General features: G+C 43.0%; 1 protein-coding gene across 1 annotated transcript in view; it reads right to left on the bottom strand.

Moving 5' to 3' along the window:
• Positions 1-25,748, bottom strand: part of DNAH14 (dynein axonemal heavy chain 14) — a 467,695-nt gene that overhangs the window by 57,291 nt on the left and 384,656 nt on the right. The window contains 7 exon segments of the mRNA XM_074947623.1: positions 6,897-7,107; positions 7,978-8,134; positions 14,909-15,012; positions 17,916-18,122; positions 20,512-20,710; positions 21,149-21,594; positions 22,080-22,324. Coding sequence (XP_074803724.1) covers positions 6,897-7,107; positions 7,978-8,134; positions 14,909-15,012; positions 17,916-18,122; positions 20,512-20,710; positions 21,149-21,594; positions 22,080-22,324 — 1,569 coding nt within the window.

Raw genomic sequence — 25,748 nt, forward strand, 5'->3', positions numbered from 1 at the left:
GCAGCTGCCGCAACACCCTGAAGTCTTCCAGAGCTGGGGCAATTTAAGTGCCCGCCAGGGCCTCATCTGGTGAGGAGGAGGAGGCAGCCACTAGGGGAGGTGGTTGCTCCCTACCATCCCCACCCAAGGGATCTCATGAACCTGGGGGGACTGCGATAGGTTGGCCTGGTCCCGGTGCTGTGAGAGGTGTGGGGGCTGGTACTGGCACGGAGCCCCACGCTGGTGCCTGGTGCAGCATGTGCGCCGGGGTTGTTGTAGGCGCCATCGCAGCCAGCGCTGATAATGGAGGCAGCACCGGTTCTGTCGGCAGTGCCAAAGGCACATTGTGCACTTAAGTCACAATCTGTGTCACTGACGCCTCTGGTGCCGAAGGTGTGGTTGAGGCTGGTGCCGATACCCAGAGTAGCATCACAGCTGTCGACATTAATGACTGAGGCAATGGCTCTGTCACTGATCATGGTGGAATGAACATCGCGGATGCCACTGCTGCTGTTCCTGAGTGGGACCCACGGCTCCGACCCTGGGCTTAATGAAAGGCCCACTGAGATCAAAAGGGTCACTGAGTCAGGCGGGACCTCCTATGCTGCCAAGAGGTGGATCTTCTGCTCCTACTATACTCAGAGCAATATGAGTCTGACTCCGACTCGGAAAAGGAGGACCAGGGTGGCACAGCTCCTCTCGACATAAAGCATCGAGAACCAGGGGACTGACTGTGCTCCCTTGATGGAGGTGCTGGCATGAAGGGGTGCTGAGGTGATGGGGATCGGTGTGCCATCATCGCCAGTTTTCCTTTAGACTGTCCAGGGTGCCAGGATGGAGCCTGCGGCGCCGGCACACCTTCCTGTCTTGGTGGTGAGAATGGTATTGTGAGTCTGAGCAGGACCTGCACTGCCACAAAAGCCTCCGGGGTGGATGGGAGAGGCAGGTGCTCCAATGGGTTCGGTGAGCGAGATGGGCCCGGATTCAACTGCCTTGCTTGAGCAGGTGTCAACGTGGCCCCACTCTGAGCCTCTGAGCCATGGCCCAACTGAGATGCCACTGGTGGCTGGTCCCTGGGTCTGTCTGAGGGGGATCTGCCTCTCTCTGACCTCTTTTTCTTCTGCGCCGGTGACTGGGACCTGTGCCGAAGGCTGGAGTGCCCCCGAGGGGCTCCATAACAGTGCTGAACTTCCTTGCCCATGTCTTTCTTCGATGCCAGATCTTTCAAGGATGGTGCCGGAGCACTTCGCGCCAAAGACGACGTGCTGGGAGCGGGATCCCCTGAAGCAAGAGCAAGGGGAAGTTCCAGCTATTGTCACTGGAGGTAAAAAGGAACGGAGGGGGTGGCGAGTTGGCAGGGCTCTATATTGAGCTCCATGAAGGCGCGAATCCAGGGGGCACCCAGGCCGACCCAGAGATGCTGCTAAGTGAAAAATTCTCTGGCTACTGTGCATGTGCACACACCTGATTGGAACTGAGATGAACAAACACTCGAAGAAGAACTTAACTTTCATGTATCAGGGGTAGCCGTGTTAGTCTGTATCCACAAAAACAACACGGAGTCTGGTGGCACCTTAAAGACTAACAGATTTATTTGAGCATAAGCTTTCATGGGTAAAAACCTCACTTCTTCAGATTCTTCAGTGTTCAGGAAATGCTGAATAGTTAATGTGACTTTTTTCTGTATTGTAGTTTAAATAACTTACCAAAACAATTGAAACTGGTGTGATTATATTGTATTATTTTGACAAATAAAATTTGCAGAATTTTTAATTTTTTGGCACAGAATCCCCCCAGGAGTAACAAGACTAAGGTCCCAAGTTGGTGTTGGTTTCAGTACTGAAGGAAAGGTTCTGACAAGGCCTTTCAAAAACCTGGTATGACCGACCTGTGAGCAGCCAGTCATTGAGGTAAGGCAATACTGGGATGCCCTGGCAACACAAGTAAGCCGCTACCACAGATAAAATCTTTGTGAAAACCCTTGTGGCCACTGACAGACCAAAGGGAAGCACTTTGTACTGATAATGTTCTAGGCCCACTGGAAAGTGCAAGGACCTCCTGTATGCAGATAAATGTCTATGTGGAAATAACCATCCTTCAAACTGAGTGCTGCACTCCGTGTTGCCCTTGTTTAGAGAAAGGATTATGGAGGCAAGGGTGATCATCCTGAATTTTGAATGATGTATGAGGATATTGAGTTGTCTGAAGTCTAGAATAGGTCTCCAACTTCCCCTCTTTTTGTGGATGAGGGGGTATCTTGAATAAAAGCCCTTCCCCTGGTACTGAGGAGGGATTGGCTCTACAACTCCCAGCTGAAGTAGGGAGAACACCTCCTGTCTAAGAATCCTCATGTGAGAAGGGTCCCTGAAGAGAGATGGAGATGCAGATTTTGTAGTAGGGATGGACAGAAATTCTATTGTATAGCCAGCGGTGATGATGTCATAAATCCATCAGTCCAATGTAATAAGGTGCCATGGAGATAAGAAATTACCTAGATGGCCACCAAACAGCATGTGGATGCCAAGTAAATGGGAGGACTGGTTTGTGTCTGAGGGGGATGACATTTTGGCCGGAGACTGGCGTGAGAATGATTGAAGGACATTCTGTCTGCTATGTTGTGCTCTCTGATACTTCCTGGGAGGTTCATAGAATCATAGAATATCAGGGATGGAAGGGACCTCAGGAGGTCATCTAGTCCAACCCCCTGCTCAAAGCAGGACCAATCCCCAACTAAATCATCCCAGCCAGGGCTTTGTCAAGCCTGACCTTAAAAATATCTAAGGAAGGAGATTCCACCACCTCCCTAGGTAACGCATTCCAGTGTTTCACCACCCTCCTAGTGAAAAAGTTTTTCCTAATATCCAACCTAAAGCTCCCCCACTGCAACTTGAGATCATTACTCCATGTTCTGTCATCAGCTACCACTGAGAACAGTCTAGATCCATCCTCTTTGGAACCCCCTTTCAGGTAGTTGAAAGCAACTATCAAATCCCCCCTCATTCTTCTCTTCCGCAGACTAAACAATCCCAGTTCTCTCAGCCTCTCCTCATAAGTCATGTGTTCCAGTCCCCTAATCATTGTTGTTGCCCTCCGCTGGACTCTTTCCAATTTTTTCACATCCTTCTTGTAGTGTGGGGCCCAAAACTGGACACAGTACTCCAGATGAGGCCTCACCAATGTCGAATAGAGGGGAACGATCACGTCCCTTGATCTGCTGGCGATGCCCCTACTTATACATCCCAAAATGCCATTGGCCTTCTTGGCAACAAGGGCACACTGTTGACTCCATATCCAGCTTCTCGTCCACTGTAACCCCTAGGTCCTTTTCTGCAGAACTGCTGCCGAGCCATTCGGTCCCTAGTCTGTAGCGGCGCATGGGATTCTTCCGTCCTAAGTGCAGGACTCTGCACTTGTCCTTGTTGAACCTCATCAGATTTCTTTTGGCCCAATCCTCTAATTTGTCTAGGGCCCTCTGTATCCTATCCCTACCCTCCACCTCTCCTCCCAGTTTAGTGTCATCTGCAAACTTGCTGAGGGTGCAATCCACACCATTCTCCAGATCATTTATGAAGATATTGAACAAAACCGGCCCCAGGACCAACCCTTGGGGCACTCCACTTGATACCGGCTGCCAAGTAGTCATGGAGCCATTGATCACTACCCGTTGAGCCCGACAATCTAGCCAGCTTTCTATCCACCTTATAGTCCATTCATCCAGCCCATACTTCTTTACCTTGCTGGCAAGAATACTGTGGGAGACCATGTCAAAAGCTTTGCTAAAGTCAAGGAACAACACGTCCACCACTTTCCCCTCATCCACAGAGCCAGTTATCTCGTCATAGAAGGCAATTAGATTAGTCAGGCATGACTTGCCCTTGGTGAATCCATGCTGACTGTTCCTGATCACTTTCCTCTCCTCTAAGTGCTTCAGAATTGATTCCTTGAGGACCTGCTCCATGACTTTTCCAGGGACTGAGGTGAGGCTGACTGGTCTTTTTTAAAGATGGGCACTACATTAGCATTTTTCCAGTCGTCCGGGACTTCCCCGGATCGCCATGAGTTTTCAAAGATAATGGGCCAATGGCTCTGCAGTCACATCCGCCAACTCCTTTAGCACTCTCGGATGCAGCACATCCGGCCCCATGGACTTGTGCTCGTCCAGCTTTTCTAAATAGTCCCGAACCACTTCTTTCTCCACAAAGGGCTGGTCACCTCCTCCCCATGCTGTGCTGCCCAGTGCAGTAGTCTGGGAGCTGACCTTGTTTGTGAAGACAGAGGCAAAAAAAGCATTGAGTACATTAGCTTTTTCCACATCCTCTGTCGCTAGGTTGCCTCCCTCATTCAGTAAGGGGCCCACACTTTCCTTGACTTTCTTCTTGTTGCTAACATACCTGAAGAAACCCTTCTTGTTACTCTTAACATCTCTTGCTAGCTGCAACTCCAGGTGTGATTTGGCCTTCCTGATTTCACTCCTGCATCCCCGAGCAATATTTTTATACTCTTCCCTGGTCATTTGTCCAATCTTCCACTTCTTGTAAGCTTCTTTTTTGTGTTCAAGATCAGCAAGGATTTCACTGTTAAGCCAAGCTGGTCGCCTGCCATATTTACTATTCTTTCTACACATTGGGATTGTTTGTCCCTGTGACCTCAATAAGGATTCTTTAAAATACACCCACCTCTCCTGGACTCCTTTCCCCTTCATGTTATTCTCCCAGGGGATCCTGCCCATCAGTTCCCTGAGGGAGTCAAAGTCTGCTTTTCTGAAGTCCAGGGTCCGTATTCTGCTGCTCTCCTTTCTTCCCTGTGTCAGGATCCTGAACTCAACCATCTCATGGTCACTGCCTCCCAGGTTCCCATCCACTTTAGCTTCCCCTACTAATTCTTCCCGGTTTGTGAGCAGCAGGTCAAGAAGAGCTCTGCCCCTAGTTGGTTCCTCCAGCACTTGCACCAGGAAATTGTCCCCTACCCTTTCCAAAAACTTCCTGGGTTGTCTGTGCACCGCTGTATTGCTCTCCCAGCAGATATCAGGGTGATTGAAGTCTCCCATGAGAACCAGCGCCTGCAATCTAGTAACTTCCGTGAGTTGCCGGAAGAAAGCCTTGTCCACCTCATCCCCCTGGTCTGGTGGTCTATAGCAGACTCCCACCACGACATCACCCTTGTTGCTCACACTTCTAAACTTAATCCAGAGACACTCAGGTTTTTCTGCAGTTTCATACTCGAGTTCTGAGCAGTCATACTGCTCCCTTACATACAGTGCAACTCCCCCACCTTTTCTGCCCTGCCTGTCCTTCCTGAACAGTTTATATCCATCCATGACAGTACTCCAGTCATGTGAGTTATCCCACCAAGTCTCTGTTATTCCAATCACATCATAATTCCTTGACTGTGCCAGGACTTCCAGTTTTCCCTGCTTGTTTCACAGGCTTCTTGCATTTGTGTATAGGCACTTGAGATAACTCGCTGATCGTCCCTCTTTCTCAGTATGAGGCAGGACCCCCTGCCCTCTCGCGCGCTCCTGCTCGTGAGGCTCTCTGGAAGTAAAAGGGCTCAGAAGCAGGCTCTTGCTTAAAAGGAGGTGGTTTGCAATGCCTTCTCCAAGGTGCTGAGGTGTATATACTCAGGGAGTGCAGGGTTGCATGAGAGTCCTGAAGGACTGTAGCAACTCATCCATTTTGTCACTGTACATGTTGTTAACCTCAAAAGGGAGATCCTCCACAGTAGGAATTTCCTTGGGGAACCCAGAGAATTGAAGCCATGAAGCTTATCTCATTGCAACCAAAGTCACCATGCAACAGGAAGCTGTGTCAGCTGCATCTACTGAAGCTTGGAGGGACAATCAAGCTATCAGCTTGTCCACTCACTCAGACAATCGTCTGCAATTGTGTTTTAGGTTCCTGGAGCAGTTTAGAAACTGAACTTAGAAAACTTACTATAATTAATAAAATCATATTTGGAATTGAGGTCTGATAATTCACACTGCAGAACTGTAGATTAGCTGAGATAAAACTCTTCCTATTGAAGTGGTCTAATCTTTTGGTGTTCTTGCTGGAAAGAACAGAACTAAGTTGGTGCAGTCTGCTACATTCAGTAACAGCCTGAATCTCTCTGACAGAGAGGATTTAGAAATGGAAGTAGCTAAGTACTTTTTGGGAGCTGGAACCATGAAGGAAGTTGTGGCACTCACATTCACCAGTGTATGTCTAGTAGAAAAATATTTGGATCCAGGCAGATCTTTTTTGTCCAGGACCAAGTATAGGATTGCCGAGGAGGTACAGCTTTAAATAAGCCTCCCTTGCTTTTGAGCTCTTTGGGAAAAAAGACCAACAAATGGAGCATTTGTTGGTAATATACCACTCACTCAGACAAAATAGGCATCTATTATGCCTGTCATTGAAGGGTATAGCCACCTGGCATGAAACCTGGTGATTTTTGCTTAGCCATAAGGTCAGAAGCCTGGTACCGGGTAACTAAAAGACAAAGAAAAAACTATGCAGAATGGAAACCTATCATAAACTACTATATCCACACTAAAAGCAACTATATACAAAATGACTGTATTAACAGTCACAAGTGGACAAGAGACAAATACTGTCCTCAGTTATGTCGCTCAGTCCTGGGTGGTATGAAGGAACCAAGAGTAGGTTGGCATGGCTCTCCTCTTTACGCCCTCTGGAGAGGAGAATAAGGGTACTCAGGTTGTAGAAACTGCCCAACAGATATTACTGGCCAAGAGTAGAATATATAAACACTCGAAGAAGAAGAAGAAGAAAACTTTTTCCAGTTCCTCTTCTGAGACTTCATTCATACCTCTTGTGTTAAAAAGATTGATATTTGCATTTATATTGATTGCTTCAGATTTGGCTGGGTTAAGTTTATAACTTAATTTATATTTTGAATATAAATAAAACACTTACGAATCAACAATAGTACAAAGCCTGGGCATAAATGATGCAGCAAGATGGCAGTTTTGGAGGAAAACCCATTGTCCTCTCAACAGCTGTGCTTTATGTATCAAATCTTCAGCTTTGCTTCCCTGACCACGTCCCAAAGAAACCATTTTCACATGCTGTGTGCTTCCTTTTATTTCCTGTGCAAGGCGCAGAAGGTGAGCTGCTGGGTCTATTCCTGTGTAACAACATGGAATTGATTTATTTATGAGGCTACCAAAGCCGAAAATTATCTTTAGAGTTACATATTTAAAAATATGTCATCTCGAATTACCTCACTTGTAAGAATAGTACTCTTGTGTTATTATTTTTGTAATATTATACATTTCATTATAAGGGAATCATGGGGTGAGGAAAAATGGGTAATGTTATATTATCAGAAGAAAGCACTGAGACACTGATCAATAAGAATGATGGTTTGATTGTATTAGTTCAAGTATTTCTAAAAATGGTAACTATCACAGCAAATGATACTGAACAGCAGAAGTACTGCTTATCAAAGTGGTTCAACCAATGTTTTTGGTTAAGTTATTTATTTAGTGTTATTTTAAATATTGCACAGATAATATAGGGCCAGAGCACTCACTCCCATGGAAAAACCACGAGAGGCAGTCTAGAAGGAGAAAAACTCTGCCCATGGATTTTTGGGGAATCCATTTAAAGCCAGGCCTTGTAACTCTGTGCTGCCTCACCACTCTCCTTAGCTCTGGTGACGAGGAGCAGGGCTTTCCCCTACCAGCAGCTACCTTGGAACTGGGTCTTAAAGGGGAATTTGAAGATTGGAGCAGAGTTCCAAGGCCAGATGTACTGGTGGATTGATGTGGAGCATCCCTCACAACCCTCCTTTTTCCTGTGATTTTTGTCTACTCCCAGTTTCACTCTTTGCTGTTCAGTTTAACAGGAGACAAGGATAACATGAATGCAAAAGTTGGTAACACTCTAGGAAGCAGGAGAAACCTACTGAACATAAAAGCTAAACTAGAATCTGAAATGTAATGCTTCATAAACCAGGTTTTATGTGCCCCTTCTTAGTTTATAAGTATCTCACCATGAGAATGAATAAATATTAATGGAGTGCTGGCATTGGAGTCTTCATACACTTCTTTCAAGTTAATCCCTCCAGTCTGAAGATATCTGACTCCTAATTTCTCAATAACAAACTCTCGTATTGCACTATTTAAACTTTCTGGTCTGAGAATTTTAATCTAACAATGAAAGATGAGAGAACAAATTCATCAAGTCATTTAAATTAATATGAGCATAATAATTATGCCTGTGATAAAAATAAAGTCAGGTTGTTTTGTACTATACAGTTCTAAAAGATTCCAAAATCTCAACATTTGTGTTTTACTTAACCAATATTAAAACCACTAGGTCATTGTATACCTCTCACTTTACATGAATCAAAAGATATCTACATGGGAAAGTAAAGTACTTATCAAGTAATATGGGAAGAAGTGCAATAAAATCAGGACTAGAAGCTAATAAGAAGGCGAAAGAAATGTTATTTATCCCATGGTAACTGTGGTTCTTTGAGATGTGTTTTCCACACGGATTCTATTCAAGTTGTGCATGTGTCCCATGTGTGAGATCGGATTCTTTTGGATAGCAGTGTCCCTTGGGGTTGTACCTGTACCCTGAGAACTTGCAACCACCACAGCTGAGGGCATAAAGGACAGCATAGCCTCAACAGCCACTCAGTTCCTTTGCCAACAAGATTCACAAGAGAACAGGACTCTGATTATCTGGGATGGAGGGTGGCTTGCAGAGTGCTGGAACAATTTGTGTAGTGGGGTTGCTGAGAGCCACTAAATATAGACAGAAACACACTTGATAACCTCTCTGTGGACATAGGTTGCCTTCTAACTTTTTCTGGGAAAGCCATAAAGGGTCTGGGGGAAGAATGTTGGGAATCATTAAGAAAGGGATGGATAATAAAACAGAAAATATCATATTGCCACTATACAAATCCACGGTACACCCACATCTTGAATACTGCGTGCAGATGTGGTCGCCCCCATCTCGAAAAAGATATATTGGAACTGGAAAAGGTTCAGAAAAGGGCAACAAAAACTATTAGGGGTCTGGACCGGCATCTGTATGAGGAGAGAGATTAATAAGACTGGGACTTTTCAGTTTGGAAAAGAGACAACTATGGGGGGATATGATTGAGGTCTATAAAATCATGACTGGTGTGGAGAAAGTAAATAAGGAAGTGTTATTTACTCCATCTCATAACACAAGAACTTGGGGTCACCAAATGAAATTAATAGGCAGCAGGTTTAAAACAAACAAAAGAAAGTATTTCTTCACACAATGCACAGTCAACCTGTGGAACTCTTTGCCAGAGGACATTTTGAAGGCCAAGACTATAACAGGGTTAAAAAAAGAACTAGATAAATTCATAGAGGATAGGTCCATCAATGGCTACTAGTCAGGATGGGCAGGGATGGTGTCCCTAGCCTCTGTTTGTCAGAAGCTGGGAATGGGCGACAGGGAATGGATCACTTGATGATTACCCGTTCCATTCATTCCCTCTGAGGCACCTGGAATTGGCCACTGTCGGAAGACAGGATACTGAGCTAGATGGACCTTTGGTCTGACCCAGTATGGACATTCGTTTGTTCTTTTGTTCTAGTCTGGAGTTCTTTGTGAAAGTGAGGGAAGGGGATTTATCAGAGCCCTTAAAAGAATCTCAATGGCAGAGCATATTACATAACGTTAAAAATGCCTCTGGCGATCTCAGGCTATGTTTGATACAACAAAAGGCTATATTCAAAATATACTGGATGCCAAAGAGGTTGCACAAGATAAAGGCCTTAACTTCTGATGCGTGTGCTTTATAACAAAGAAAAAGGAACCCTGATATATGTGCTATGGGACTATCCAAAGGTCAGGCAGCTCTGGAAAAAGGTGAACTCAAGAGTTAAAACAGTGCTCGACCTCAGCAGCCAAACCTCATCCTAAAATTATATCTTAGGTTATTTACCTGCTAAACTGGGTTTAAATTTGACACAAAGACTGGTCTGTGAGGGCTGCACTTATCATCAAGCCCATGATTTTACATAAATGGAAGAGTAGGCTTATTTCCAGCACTGGGCAGTATTTGGACCTGTCTGAGTTAGCAGCCAAAGAAAGAATAGCTTATCACAGTAGACAGAAATGATATTAATTCAAAGAAATCTGGACCCCATTTCTAAATACATTTGAGAAAGCTCAAAGAATGCCAGACCTCTAATTCCACCTAACTCCTCCTCTTTTTTCCTCTCACTCCAGTCCCCTCCTTCCCTCCTCTGCCTATTCATGTACTTCTATTTTATTAATTACCCCTATCCTAACATGTAATGTCTATGTAGCATGGCTTGGTTTTGTATTGTCTGGTTTTGCAGCTTTAGTAAGTTGTAATTCCATAAATCTGTTGCAAATCCCGTGAAGCATGCAGTATTCAGAAACATATAAAAGCTATAAGTCATTTATCTTTTTTTACATTTCATTGTCTGTTTCTTTATGAAAATAAATAGAAAAATTAATCACAAAAAAGTGGATTAACTGCTTCCTCAAGCAATGAACAAGACACCATTGAGGGAGAGGGTGTTATTGGTCTGGGGAGTTGTCATCTACGTTCTCAATGTCCTCATCTTCCAGAATCTGATGTTGCAGTAGATGAGGAACTGGAGGAGGTTGAATCTGCTTCTTCAGAGAGGGAGACTTCAATCTAGTCACAGTAAAACTGGGCTTTGTAGCATAAAGGTTTATATCCCACAGAGATCAGTAAGGCCATGGCTGATAGGTTGTTAGGCATATTGTGGTGGAGGGCACAGGGGGATACAAAGATGGATATTCTTTGTGGGTCCCTGCCCTCTGTCCTTCTTGATTGCCAGTGGTCTGGGAAGTGGTGGGGAGTGAAGATGAACCAGTGAGAAAAAAACAGTTACATACCTGAACAGTAGCTGTGTTCTTCAAGATGTGCTGTGCACATATACATTCCTTTGCAGGTATATGGGTGCCCAACACACTTGAGTCTGTGATTTTTGCCAGAAGTACCGCTCGGCAGCACATGCAACCCTGCTCTCCTCTTGTGCCAAGCCAAGGGAATAAAAGGGGTGTATCTATTGCCTCCCTCTCTGGTCCTTTGCACTGCTGTGTATCTAGTGTCTGAAATAGCAGGGAAGGAGGGAAGATTGTGGAATATATATGTGCCCAACACATCTTGAAAAATAACAGTTACTGTACCGGTAGGAACTTTTTTCTCTCCGAGTGATTGTGTACATATACATTCCACTGCAGATGACTCATCATCAGTTCCGTTACAGATGCTAGGACTTAGGATCATCTGAACAGATACTGTAACACCAACTTCCTAAGTTTGCATTGTTATGAGAGGCTTGAATGATAGCATAATGTCTGGAAAAGGTATACAGAGACAACCCCATTGCTGCTTTGCAGATACCTGTTATTGGGATGTTACTCAGAAAAGCTGATGAAATGGACTAAGCTCTGGTAGTGTGAGATGTTATTCTCAGTGGAGGAGAGAACTGAGCAATATCATAGTAGAGTTTAATGTAGTCAGAAATCCAACATGAAATTCTCTGATCTGACATGGGTTGGCCCTTGATTCTGTTGGCATAGGCTACAAAAAGCTTGAAAGAGCTCTGAAGGACCTAGTGTGGTCTAAATAGAACGCCAGAACACTGGAACATCTACAGTGTGGAATCTTTCAACTCTGAAAGTGTGGGGTTTTGGGAAAAACACTGGAAGATGGACAGTTTGATTCAGGTGGAAAGTTGACACTATTTTTGGCAAACTTTGGGTGTAGATAAGGCTATGTCTACACTTATGGCAGTGTGTAGAATACAGACACTGCATGGTTCCCTAGCACACGTGTAAATAGCAGTGTAAATGGTGAGGCACTGCTTAGGTGAGTAAAGCCACCTGAGAACCTCATGGCTTTCTACATGCCCAAGAAGTGCATCCCATGTCTATGTCCTGCTACAGCTCCAGCAGCAGGGAAAGGCTCTGGGTAGGGGGAGGCAGTGGGGAAAGGCTCTGCAGTGGGGAGTCTTTTACTGCAGCGGGGAAAGGCTCTGGTAGGGGGAAGTTTTCCCCACTGCAGTCTTTCCCTGCTGCCAGAACCCTTTTTTGCTGTATGTAGCTACACTCCACAGTATGGACACAGCCTGCTTTTCACTGCATCTTTATAGAAGACCTTGAAAAGAGGGTCAGCTAGGAGAGCTTGAAGTTCTGAAACTCTCCTTGAGGTGATTGCCAACAAAAACACAGTCTTTATAGATAACGGAGATAGTGAAGTTGTTGCCAGAAGATCAAAGGGGGGACCCATTAGCCTGTAAAGGATTAGGTTAAGATCCCTTCATGTTATTGAATCAGACCTGGGAAGGAAGACATTGACTAGATCTGGAAACCAAAGAGTAAGAGAAAATAGAAAACCCACTTACTGGTGGGTATACTGCAGATATGGTGAACAGAACATGGTGTACTGCAGATATGGCGAAGTGAACAGAACTGTTTGAAAGGCCAGATGATTTCAGATGCAGTAGGCAGCCTAGTATATGTCTAACCTCTGTGTGATGGAGCAGTAACTGTTGAGATTGCGGTCAGATCAAAAACCTCTTCCACTTTCTGTGTATGTGGCTCTAGTAGATTCTTTTCTGATGCTCACCAAGCTGTCTTGGGCACACTCTCTTGTGAGTATGCAACCAGAGATCATCCATGCAACGAGGTGGAGAGATTGGTGGCTGGAAGACGAAACTTGCCCTGGTTCTGAGAGAGGAGATCCTTGACTCGGGGCAAGGTTATCAGTGACTTAATGGAGAGCTGATGTAGGTGTGTGAACCAATACTGCTTGGCCAAGCCAATGCCACTAGGATTAATGTTGCCTTGTGCCTTTTCAGTTTCTGGAGTACTTTTGGGATGAGAAGAACTGGAGGGAATGCAAATAGGAGATGCGTGGACTAGAGGAGAAGGAAGGCATCTGTAATGGAACTGGGGCTATGGCTCACCGTGGAGCAAATTCTCTTGCAATTGTTGTTCAGATTAGCCAGAAATAAATTTATCATCAGATGCTTCCTTCCACTAGTAGAAGACCTGGAGAAGAATACCCTTCCTCATTGGCCACTTATGCTGGTCTATGAAATTCTTTTGAAGGAAATCCACAATTGTGTTCCTTACCCCTGGAAGGTGAACAGATTTCAGAGATACCTTGTTTCTTACAGTGGAATGTATATGTACACAATCCTTCGAAGGAGGCCATCTATGCTCTGGAGAAGGAATAGGCCTCCTCAATAAATGGAGAGGTTCTGTCTGGGATAGGTAGTCTAAACAGCACCCTGAGCTATGGTAGTCATGAGGGCTCCCAGTGTACAGGCACGGCCCCAATGGACACTGCTATTCTAAAAGAATCTGATCTCACATGCATGGGGCACATATGCACCTAGAGTGGAATCTGTGTGGACAATCACTCTCAGAAGAATCCTAAATACAAAGAAAGTTCTATGAAAGTCTTGGTAAAAAAGGAAGCACCTTAAGCCTTGGAAAAAGAGATAACTGACTATTGAAGGAAAGGGGCATAACAGCTTTAATAAGTGTGTTTGGGAGAGAGTAAGTGAATAACAGATTGGATGATTGGTTCTTGTGTGCATGGGTGTGTGTGTATGTGTATATTGACATGGGTATAAGAGGGAGGCAGTGTGTTTGTGTGTGAGAGAATGGAGTATTGCTGCAGGATTTAAAATCAGGCAAAGGGGATATGTTAGCAGGAGTGTTGTAAGCAAGACACAAGAAGTGATTCTTCTGCTCTACTCCATGCTGATTAGGACCACATTTCAGGGAAGATGTGGACAAACTGGAGAAAGTCCAGAAAAGAGCAACAACATTTATTAAAGATGTAGAAAACATGACCTATGAGGAAAGATTGAAAAAATTGGGTTTGCTTAGTCTGGAGAAGAGAAGACTGAGAGGGGACATGATAAGAGTTTTCAAGTACATAACAAGTTGTTACAAGCAGGAGGGAGAAAAATTGTTCTCCTTAACCTGTGAGAATACGACAAGAAGCAATGGGCTTAAATTGCAGCAAGGGAGATTTAGGTTGACCATTAGGAAAAACTTCATAACTGTCAGGATGGTTAAGCACTGGAATAAATTGCCTTGGAGGTTATGAAATCTCCATCATTGGAGATTTTTAAGAGGAGGTTAAAAAAAAATACCTTTCAGAAGGATCTAGATAATACTTAGTCCTGCCATGAGTGCAGGGGACTGGACTAGATGACCTCTTGAGGTCCTTTCCAGTCCTACGATTCTATGAAATCCGTAAAATTAATAAAACTGGGAATTGGAGAGAGGGCCAGATTAACCAATGTACACTCATTTCACTTGCACAGGACCGTCATCTTAGGGGGCTGCTGACAACCGGGAAAAACAAAAAACCAAAAGAAACTGTGCAGCACTGTGACCCTGTGCGCTGGGTCACAATGCCGCTCACTCAAATTTGGTCTGGCTGCCTTCCTGTCAGATGGAGGGATGGCCACACCAAACCTGAGCAGTACTGCAACCCTGTGCACCAGGTTGCAACACCTCTCACTCAAGTTTGGTGTGGCTATCTCTCTGTCATGACGGAGAAGTGGCTGAACCAAACCTTTGTACTTGTGGTATGGTGCAAAGCAACCTGAATGTAGATGAGAATTTGGATCTCCTTATAATTCTTTTTATTTCACAAAATGAACAGTAATGTATTTATTCAGAAAAAAACATGATTTAATTGCATTATAAATAGCTTTCTGTGAATCCTGCCCCCTTTATTTTCTTATAGGAGTTTTGCCGAACTTATTTTATGTGTCTTCAATCATTGACAAATATTTTCGAATTTAGGAGCTATAAAGTCCTCTCAAATCTATATCTAACTAAGTGGTCAACAGTGTCTAAAATTTTTGGTAAAAGAATATTCCTTCATCATTTTCTTTTCTTACCAATATAATTCTTTGAAATGAAGAAAGATTCTCCCAATGAAAGTCTACCACGGCACTATCAAGCCCAATTCTTTCTTTCAGTGCATCTGATTGCAGGTCTGTATCTGTTATAGAACCATAAAACCAGAGTTACAAATATCCAACAGAAATAAAAAAGACTAGCACTTAGCTGCCTAACTATATTTTCCAGTTAGTACCTCACCAAAAGTAGCCATTGATCAAAGACTTTAGATGGCTTTTTGTTTACTTTTTAAAAGCTAAACATAAGATTTTTGTCAGTTGAATCAGTTTCAAGAATGGCACCATCTGAATAATACCGTAACAAATCCCTGGCCCTCTAGGACTCTACCTTTGTAGAGAATGTAGACATCCTGCTCCAAAAGCACAAACCCCTACCATTTCAGCTAAAGGAGAATCTCAATAGCTATTAGCAGTACAGGGCCTATGACACTAGAGCAGTTCAGATTCTATCCAGTGGAGGGCAGTGGTATACATGCACAGCAACCAGTTCATTACAGTACATAGCATTATATGCAGCCAACTTTACACAGTAAGCCTTCAGGTCTGTTGATATGAACACAATCACAAAAGTGTATCTGGGATGATTTACAGAGTTGTGTGAAAGTTTTACCAATATAGTTATTCTGGTATAGCCCCTCATGTGGACCCAATTATACAGGTATAAAGATGCCATACATCAGTATAGCTTATTCCTCTTCCCGTACAGGAATAGCTCTATCAGGATAGAGTGCCTTTATAGTGGTATAATTGTGTCCCTTCTGATGTGGGGTGGGAGGTGGTTATCACAGAATCATGGACCTTGAGAGGTTATCTAGTCCAGGCCCCTGTGCTGAGGCAGGATCATTCCTGCCAGGTGTTTGTCTCACCGGTTCTTAAAAACCTCCCATGATGGGAATTCTGCAGCCTCTCTTGGAAGCCTATTTTATGCTTAACTATCCTGATAGCTAAGAAGATTTTTCTAATATCTAACCTAAATGTTCCTTGCTGCAGATTAAGCCAACTACTTCTTGTCCTACTTTCAGTGGACATGGGGGACAATTGATCACAGTCCTTCCTATAACAATCTTTAGCATATTTACAAATTGTTATCAGGTGCCCTCCTCAGTCATCCTTTCTCAAGACTACACATGCCTAGTTTTTTTAAACCTTTCCTCATAGGTCAGGATTTCTAAACTTTTATAGGTTTTTTTGCTTTCTTCTGAACTCTCTCCAATTTATTCACATCTTTCCTAGATGCCCAGAACTGGACACAATGCTCCAATTGAGGCCTCACCAGTGTTAAGAAGAGTGGGAGAATTACCTCCCATGTCATACATAGGACACTCCTATTAATAAATCCCAAAATGATATTAGCCTTTTTTGCAACTGGATCACATTGTTGGCTTATATTCAATGTGTGATGCACTATAACCCCCACACCCTGTTCAGCAGTACTACTGCCTCTTCAGTTATTCCCTATTTTGTAGTTGTGCATTTGATTTTTTTTCTTCCTAAGTGTAATACTTTGCACCTGTCTTTCTTGACTGTCATCTTGTTGAGTTCAGACAAATTCTCCAATTTGTCAAGGTCATTTTGAATTCTAATCCTGCCCTCCAACTGTTTGCTACTCCCCCCGCTTGGTGTCATCTGCATATTTTATAAGCATACTCTCCACTTGATTAACCAAATCATTAATGAAAATATTGAATAGTATCAGACCCAGGATAGACCCCTTCAGAGCCCCACAAGATACGTCTTTCTAATTTGACAATGAACCATTGATAACTACTCTTTGAGAATATTCTTTCAACCAGTTTTGACTCATCTTATAAGTAATGTCATCTAGACAACATTTCTTTAGTTTGCTTATGAGAATGTCATGTGGAACTGTGTCAAAAGCCTTAGTAAAATAAAGATATATCATGTCTACAGCTTCCCTCCCATCCACTAGGCCAGTGGTCCCCAAACTGTGGGACACGCCCACTAGAATGTTTGGGGGGAAGCGGCAGGGCCCAGGCCAGCTCCCACAGGGAGTGGGGAGGGAGTGCCACACAGCCCTGCTCTGCCCCCAGCTCTGCCGCAGCCCTGGCTCCGGGCTCTTGGCTGTGGCTCTGCTCCCAGCCCCAGCCCCTGACAGTGGCCCAGCTGCAGCTTCTGCTCCCGCCCTCAGACCCACCCCCAGCCTCGGCCTTCAGCCACAGCTTCTCACAGCCTCGGCCCTAGTCCTGTGCCCAGCCTCAGGCCCTGGCTGCAGCTCCTTTCCTGGCTGAGACTTTGTTCCCAGCCCCAGCCCCACCCCCAGCTAAAGCCCTAGCCTTTGCCCCCTGACTCCTGTCAATGTCTGTCCCCCACCGCGGAGCTGTGGCCCCACTCCTGGCCCCGGCTTGCAGGGACGCAGACAGGGGTAAGGGTGGGGCATGACCGTGTAAAGTTTGGGGACCACTGTACTAGGCCAATAACCCTGTCAAAGGTTGTACCACTAACTAAATTGGTAGAATCAAAGTGGTACAATTTGTGTGTGTAAACAAGCCTGAAGTATCTTCCTGAATCAGAGCCTTATAAATGTTACTTTCCTGGTTTATAAAGTCATCATAAACCTCTTGATTGACATACATGCTTTACTACGCGGTAGAGGTGACTAACAAATCTATATGCAGTGTTGTTGTAGCTAAGTCAGTACTAGGATATTAGAGAGACAGACAAGTTCAGTGAGGTAATATCTTTTATTAGACCAACTTCTGTTGGTGAAAGAGACAAGCTTTTGAGCTTATACAGAGCTTTTCTTCAGGTCTGGGAGCTCTTTGTAAGATTGAAAGCTTCTCTCTCTCATCAACAGAAGTTGGTCCAACAAAAGATATTACCTCACCCACCTTGTTCCTCTAATACCCTGGTACTGACAGCTACAACACTGTATATAGATTTACTAGGCACAGTTGAGGATACATGATTCCTTACCCAAGATTATTTAAAGTTTTAAACAAAATAAAGTAAAATTATGAGCTTGTACCTTGTTGTGATGATGTTGGCTTGTAACGTGTGCTAAGTAAATAATATAAGTTATCACTGTTTAGGAAAGAACTCCACTGTTGGGAATTTGATGCAAGGGAGTCACACAAGAGATTGAAAGGTTGCATGTGAGTGCTTATGTACTGACATTCCTTCCACATAGATTCAGAAATCCAGAGATGAGGAGTTTTATTAAACATATATGAACCTAAGGAACAAGAATTATAGGATTAGAACACATTCATCCTTTGCTTCTTAGATTTTCATCCACATGTCATACAAGTAAAATTAATTGATGCAAAAAAAGTAACTATGGTCTGTTCACTTAAGTTTGATCATAAACTGATAATATAAAGGAGACTGTAGAAAGATCACTCTTTATGCTTTTTGGATGTTAAAACAGCATTGTTACATTACCATTACACTATTCTACCAATGTTAATGCTGTTTAATTCGAATGAGAGGTTATTTACTCTGTGCAGTATCTGGAGTTCTTTGAGATGTGTTCCCCTATGGGTGCTCCATTTCAGGTGCAGATGCACCGCATTTGCCTTTGATTGGAGATTTTTGGTAGCAGTGTCCATTCGGCCCATGGATCTGTTCCAGATATCCCTGCGCCCAATACTAAAGATACATAGAGCTGTGCAGGTGAATTACTCTCTGTTCCTACTCTGCCACAAAGTTCTGCAAAAGGAAATGCTGAGCAGAGGGTAAGGAGGCTGGGGAGTGGAGCACCTATAGAAAGACGCATCCCAAAGAACTTCTTTTACTGCACAAAGTAACCTCTCCTTCTTCTCTGAGTAGTGTCTCTATGGGTACTCCACTTCAGGTGACTTCTGAGCAGTATCCCTGGAAAGAGGAGGGAGCTTCAGAGTTAAGTCTAATACTGAAGGACAGAACTGCACAGCCAACTGCAGCATCTGAGCTAGAGGCATGAACCAAAGCACAGTGTTTAGAAAAAATATGCAGTGAAGTCCAAGTTGCAGCTTTTCAAATTTCAACAACTGGAACATCTTTGAGTAATGCCACAGAGGTAAACTGAGACTTTGTAGAATGAGCTAGCATCCTAGAAGGAGACTGGATGTTGATAGATTTGTAACATGAAATAAATCATTGAGAGGTCCACTTTGAGAGTCTTGGATAGAAACAGTCTTGGAGACTCTCTAAATGGATTTGTTCTGTCTAGATAGAAAGGTAATACCCTTCTGATATCCAAGGTATGGAAGGTAGCTTCCTCCCTGGTCTGATGTGGCTTTTGGAGAACAACTGGGAGATGAATGACATGATTAATATTAAATTCAGAAGACACTTGAGATGGAAATTTGGGATGTAGTCATAACAAAACTTTTCCCTTGAAACACTCTGTAAAGGGAGACTCTGCCATTAATGCCCTCATTTCTCTGTTCCTTGGAGGCACAAGTGTCAGCCACCAAGAATGCTGTTTCAATGCATAGGTGAAATAAAGAGCATGTAGCTAATGGCTCAAAAGAAACATCTCATAAGGGAATTGAGGAAAAAGTTCAAATCCCATACTGTGATGGGTTCTTTAATCTGTGGAAAGAGACTCATCACTGACTAAGAGAGCTTCCCGGCATGAGGGAAAACGTTTAAAACCTGAGGATCCTGGCATATAAAAAAAATGCCAATATATATAAGAACCCTTGAAGTGGGGAAAAATAAAAGGAGAAAACAACAAACAACAGAACTACAAAAACTAAATACTATGAACTAGATGAAACTAAAGAAACAAAAGAATAACTATACTTAACTATTGAAATGGGCATGCTCAACGCTCTGTCTCAGGCTGAAGGGCAACTGAGAAGGAACTGAAGACAGTTTGTCCACACAGCTCTACAGATATCTTCATACCTTGGTATGAGGATGTCTGGAGCGCATGCTCAGGCCGAATGGGCACTACTACTGAAGATCTCTGATCAAAGGCATATGGGGCACATGTGCACCAGAAGTGGAGAACCCATAGGAACACTACTCAAAGAAGAAATGTTGTTACAACGGCACTGTGTCATGCAGTTCAGGCCCAAATTTTAGGTTTTATATTAAACATAACAATAAAAGGCTTGTATTTTACAAAAATCCTGTTAATTAAATATTTTCATGGTTTATAAAAATGCAAGTATGTTTTTTGTATTTAAATACTTTCCTGAAATATTTGCAATCTATCACACAACAGAATTATCGTAGTGCATGAGAATCAGAAAGTGAAATTGGATATAAGCAGATTAGTCAAGATTTACAGTCAAACCCAGTTCAAGAAGGAAAAACAAACAACAACAATAACAGGCTCTCTATTGAACATTTGATGAGATTTTTCAAACTTTTCAGCTCTACTGTTATAAGGGTCAAATTCTATTCTCAGTTATATGATGTAAAACCAGAGAAACTCCAGTGACTTCACTGTAACAGAGTAGAAAGTATTATTAACAGCAGAGGCAAGAAAGACATTTAAATATATATGTTTATTACCTCATCTGTGTTTCTTTAAAGGAATCTAATTCTGCTCTTAGTTACACTCATGAGGCCCCTTTAATTTCAGTGGGGTTGTATAAGTATAACTGAAGGATAGGAGCTTTATTTACCATAATTTTCAAACTCTGATTGTGTAGCCATAATATTTGCCAACATGCTGGAGTAGCGGAAGAAGTTCCACTCATTCTCAGGTAGGAATCCAAGTTCGTCTTGGGCTTGATTTTCACCACAGTTATTCTGCATGATCTTAGTGCAGAGCAGGAAAGAGAAGCAGAGTTGGTTTTCAGTGAAGAGGGCAGAAGAAACTGTCTGTAGAGGGGGAAAGGTGTGTGTCAATACTAATGGTGTAATATACTTAGAAAACAAAGGAGATATTTAAAGCAACGTCTACTCTACAAACTAGGGCTGTGATTCTCTTGCTTGAATACTGCTAGCATAAATATAAATAGCAGTGTGGCCACAGTAGCACTGGTAGAGGCAATGGAGGCACAGCTGAACCATGCTCAGTACATATGGGTACATACAGAGGAGGCCGTACTCAGCACAACTGAGCCGTGCTTCCACTGTGGCTTCCCAAGTTATTGCAGGTACACTGCTGTTTATACTCACGCTAGCAGTATGCGTCCACAAGCAAGAGAATCACACCCATAGCTCATAGTGTAGACATAACTTCAGACACAAAGCTTCTTATAGTAATTAAGAAGATTCATGTGTAAGTAACTGTATTGTATTTTGGTGACACCTCACCTTATAAACATTATTCGTCAACATGTCAATTATATCTTTAAGATGCCTACTAAAGCTGTCCGTCTCATTCTCACATTCTTCCCAGTGCTCTTGGGTGGAATGCTTTCTTCTCTGCCGGCTAAGGGCTCGTACTGTTCCACATACAGAAGAAGTTGAATCTGACAGAGAAATTTGACTTTGCAGTTTATTCACAGCATCCATAGATTCTACAAAGATCTTATGGAACCACTCTAATGAAAACTGGTACATATAGTTTATCTTAATAAGATCTGCCACTACAAAGTAGAGCACAGCACCTCGAGTTGCAATAGGGAGATAGTTTTTATGTGTTTTTTCAATTGTGGCCTCTGTTTTTGCTGATGCTTCAACACGCTCAAAAATCTCTTTTGAAGTAACTTTTGTTCTTTTTAAGTTGTCAATGAGGTCCTGGTCATCTAATATGTGTCCTAAAATGTAAAAAAGGTTTTATTCAAATTGAAAATTTGTGAGCTAGAATGCAGCAGACAAATTAACACATTTTTAAAAAATAAGCCATGCTGTATTTTATGGAGATTACTTCATAAAGTGTATTTGTATTAATAAATTTAGTTTAAAAAAAACCCAAAAAAACAAAAACAAAGTTTCACACAAAACCTAACTGATGTTAGTATTGTACTTCACATTATTTGCTTTTATATGGAATTTATTGTCTTGCTGTATAATTTATATTTATCTTCATACTTTACATAAATTGTAATGAAGTTACCTGATAATTTCACACACAAGAATTAATAGAAGAAACTGAAGCAGAAGTTTATTGTTTGCAAGGCACATTAAGAAATTATCCATGTTCACTGTCACATTACTGTATAGCATATTAAGCAATTTTGTTCTATACTTTCCTCAAACAGATCCACAGTGTGTCCTCAATTTCTGTAACATTGTTGCTTACCTTCTGTTTTCTGGAGCAGTTTAAGTGACTTTTGTTCCAGTTCTCGGAGTGTGATTTGGTCAGCAGAGATACTCTCCAATAATTTACAACGTTGTTGCTCTAATTCGGGTGTTTCATGAATTACTACAGTGGACAACAGTTGGTCCTGCAAACCTTGGAATGTTACAGTGAAGTTGATCATTGTGACCACATTACAAACTGCAGGGAGAAAATGGGGGTTTGCTTTTTGCGTCGTTATGTATAATCTGAAACCACAAAGCATTTTAAGTGTTAAGGGAATAAGTAGTAATGCATATATCAACATATCTTACTCATACGTTTTCCTTTAATTTGAACTTCAGGTTAGGCATGAAGCACATTGGCAAGGTGAGGTGAGAGAAGGCAGTGCTTTCTTTGACCACGCTTTACCTGTTCTGTGAATGAAAATCTATCTAAAGAAATATATTATGAGGGCATCCATCACAACAGGATTTAAGTATCAAATGTTTCTTGTCTAGCACTTTCAATCTGGCATCTTTCAGCAACACTAAGAACACTTTAAAAATAAATTGGGTATTGGGTTAGACCCTTGCAGAACCAAAAGGGGTGGAGTGAGGTGAGGTGAGTGGGCAGAAAAGATGGCTACACGCCACTTTTATGTCCTCTTGATCCTGTCTGGGAGTTGGTTTGACTCCCACTATAAGTCAGAACGGCCTCAGGGTTGCTCTATTTTTTTTTCTCCAGAAAATCAGCAATTTCTCTTCTCCCGCCCTAGCCCCAGCTTTATCCCTGTTAAATAGGGGTGGGAATGGGAGGTGTCCCACAGCCAGGACTGAGGTAAATGGAAAAGGTATCCAGATTGTCAGGTGCTCCCCAATGAGCAATCAGCCACCATAAAGCTGTTTTACTCCACCCCATGGCAGACTGGGGCATGAACTGTAGATGCCACACGAGCAACCTGTCCCTGTGTGACCCTACCCCCTGATTAAGGACACTACACATGCAGATAAACTGAATCCCAAAGGGGTGACCAAAAGACCTCCTAAGAGACTGACCACATTTGTCTTTTTCTTTCACTCTGACTCTGTCTCTTGCAGGGGAAGGAGATGAAAAAGTACCTTTTTGTTTGTTTTGTTTGTAGAAATCCCGTGTGTGCCTCAAATGGGGAAGGACTGTGTAAGCAGTACAAATTGTGGACTGGTGAGGATGCAGGGGGTCCCACACCCACAACACCAAGTCTCACTATTCCTCTGATGTCATCAAATATCTGTGAATCCTACTGGAAAAGTTTCCTCTTCTTGTTCTGGGCCACATAAAGGCTGAACAACTTACTACTGCTGTAAGTTATTCCATTAGCTCAAGGTGCAGAAGTCTATGCAGTGGATTTAAAGGGTCAAAACTCATTGATAACTCACGTGGGCCTGCTCTAGGGATGGAATACAGGTTGTGTAGTGAAGGATGCTGCTGTCTGTATGACCTCTGCCCCATTTGCTGCAGTAATAGGAAGTTGCGTGGTGAATGACCTTATGGATTTCAGGAAGAGAAAGGATGGTCTTATGGTTAAGGCAGTTGAATGCTGTCCCTCCTCCTGCTACAGAATTCCTATATTATGCTAATCATTTCACTTAAATGAAACTTTTCACAGGTAACCACTAATTGGGTGTTCTTCACTTTATGGGTGCCTGACCTGAGAGCTTATGGTCAAATCTGTAGAAGTGCAGAGCACTCACAGCTGCCACTGAAGTCAAAGGAATCTGTGCTTTGAACATATAAAATGCTATATTAAATTAAGGTCGCCTGTTGATAGCTTGTGCCCTTTCCAGAATATTGAGTTCAGCAAAACTAAAACTTCTGAAAACACAGAAATATAAAATTATGGTAAATGCCCTCGCAACCTTAACTCTGCCCTCAGTGGAACTAGCAATAGCTACTGGCAGTTATCCGAATGCACTCCAGCTGCATTCTCTGTGTTAGGTGTAACTGTACTGAATAGAGGAGGAATAAGTTGGAGCAACTTGAAAGAGCTGTGATTGTGATATGAGGAGATCTGGTTCTGAGTCCCCCTCCATTTGTGTTATCAAAGGAAAGAGATGCATGTGTACCTTGATAGTCCAGTCTGCATCATTTCAGTACAGAATTGTGTAGTCTGTCTCAGTTGAGAGTACTGGGGTCTTCTTGCCATGGGTACTGTCATAGTGAGGGGGATATGAGAGAAGTCTGGATTTCATGATGCGCAGGAGAAAGTATAAGTTTAGGTAGTGACCTGTGTGTAAGTGTGAAGGGGCTGTAAAAGGGTATAAAGTGATTGTTAAATTTTACAAGTATGGTATTCTGTTGGGGGAGTAGGCTCATAGTTTGAACATAGGGAAGCGCAGTTTGCTCCTGTCCATTACAATGCAAAGACAGAGTACAAATATGTGAGTTATGGGTCTTGTGGGGGTCTCACTCAAAGAGGGCAGAGTTAAGGTTGTGTGGGTGTTTATCTTAATTCTGTATTCCTGGTTTTCAAAAGTTTGAGTTTTGCTGAACTCAGTGTTATGGAAGGGCACAAGCTATCACCAGGCAACCTTAACTCTGCCTTACTGGAGTTTTTTGCCATTTAACTTCCTAGTTCTTTTTTAAACAGAAAAAGAGAAATGTTGGTTTGTAGGAGTTAGTGCAGCAGTTCTCAAACTGTGGGCTGGGACCACAAAGTGGGTCTCAACCCCGTTTTAATGGGGTCACCAGGCTTACACTTGCTGGGGCCCGAAGCCTGAGCCCCACTGCCTGGGGTCGAAGCTGAAGCCTGAGGGCTTCAGCCCTGGGTGGCGGGCTCAGGCTTCAATCCCCGCCTCTGGGATCGTGTAGTAATTTTTGTTGTCAGAAGGGGGTCATGGTGCAATGAAGTTTGAGAACCCCTGAGTTAGTGCTCATTTAGGCATTTGTAGTTCTCACCTAGGTTTGCAGTTGATATGTTACTGTGGCTAGGTAATAAACAAAAGATATAGGATAGATATATGGAGACAATACCGGCATAACTATATCATTGTAGCTATGCTGGCATAACTGCATATTGTAGATGCAGCCTGCATTGATGGAAGGGATTTTTCTGTTGGTGTAGGGACACCACCTCCCCTAACAAAGTTAGCTATGTTGACAAAAGCATTCTTCCATCAACACAGCTGCATCTACACCGGGTGTTAGGCCAGCATAGCTATGTTGGGGTGTGTTTTTTCACACCGCTGATCAATGTAGCTATGTCAACCTCACTTTTAAGTACAGATCAATCCCCAGCTTCTATACAGTGCTTTTCAGCAGTAGAACTTTACATCATTAACCCCATTTTACAGGTGGGAAACTGAGGCACAGAAAGTTGAAGTGACTTGCCCAAAGTCACCCAGCAGGCCAGTGGCTGAGCCAGGAATAGTCCCCTAGACAAGTGGTTTTTCCACTAGACGACATGATTGGTACATAATTCCTAAGTGCTCCTCCCCCATCCTAACATTTTGTTAGAGAGGAATGGGGATAATGGTCATGTTTTGAAATTTTGCCAGTGTGTATTTGCTAACAGAGCTGATGAGAAAAATCTCACCCATATCTATGTGCTAAACCCTCAATAGTTTTATTACTTGGTTGTTACAGTAGCTTCAAGCGTGAGAGAGAAATCTGGTATGTCTCTCTCCTTCTCCATCTCTTGATCCCCCACCATTC

Source organism: Natator depressus, chromosome 3 (assembly GCF_965152275.1).
Source record: "Natator depressus isolate rNatDep1 chromosome 3, rNatDep2.hap1, whole genome shotgun sequence".
NCBI lineage: Eukaryota > Metazoa > Chordata > Testudines > Cheloniidae > Natator > Natator depressus.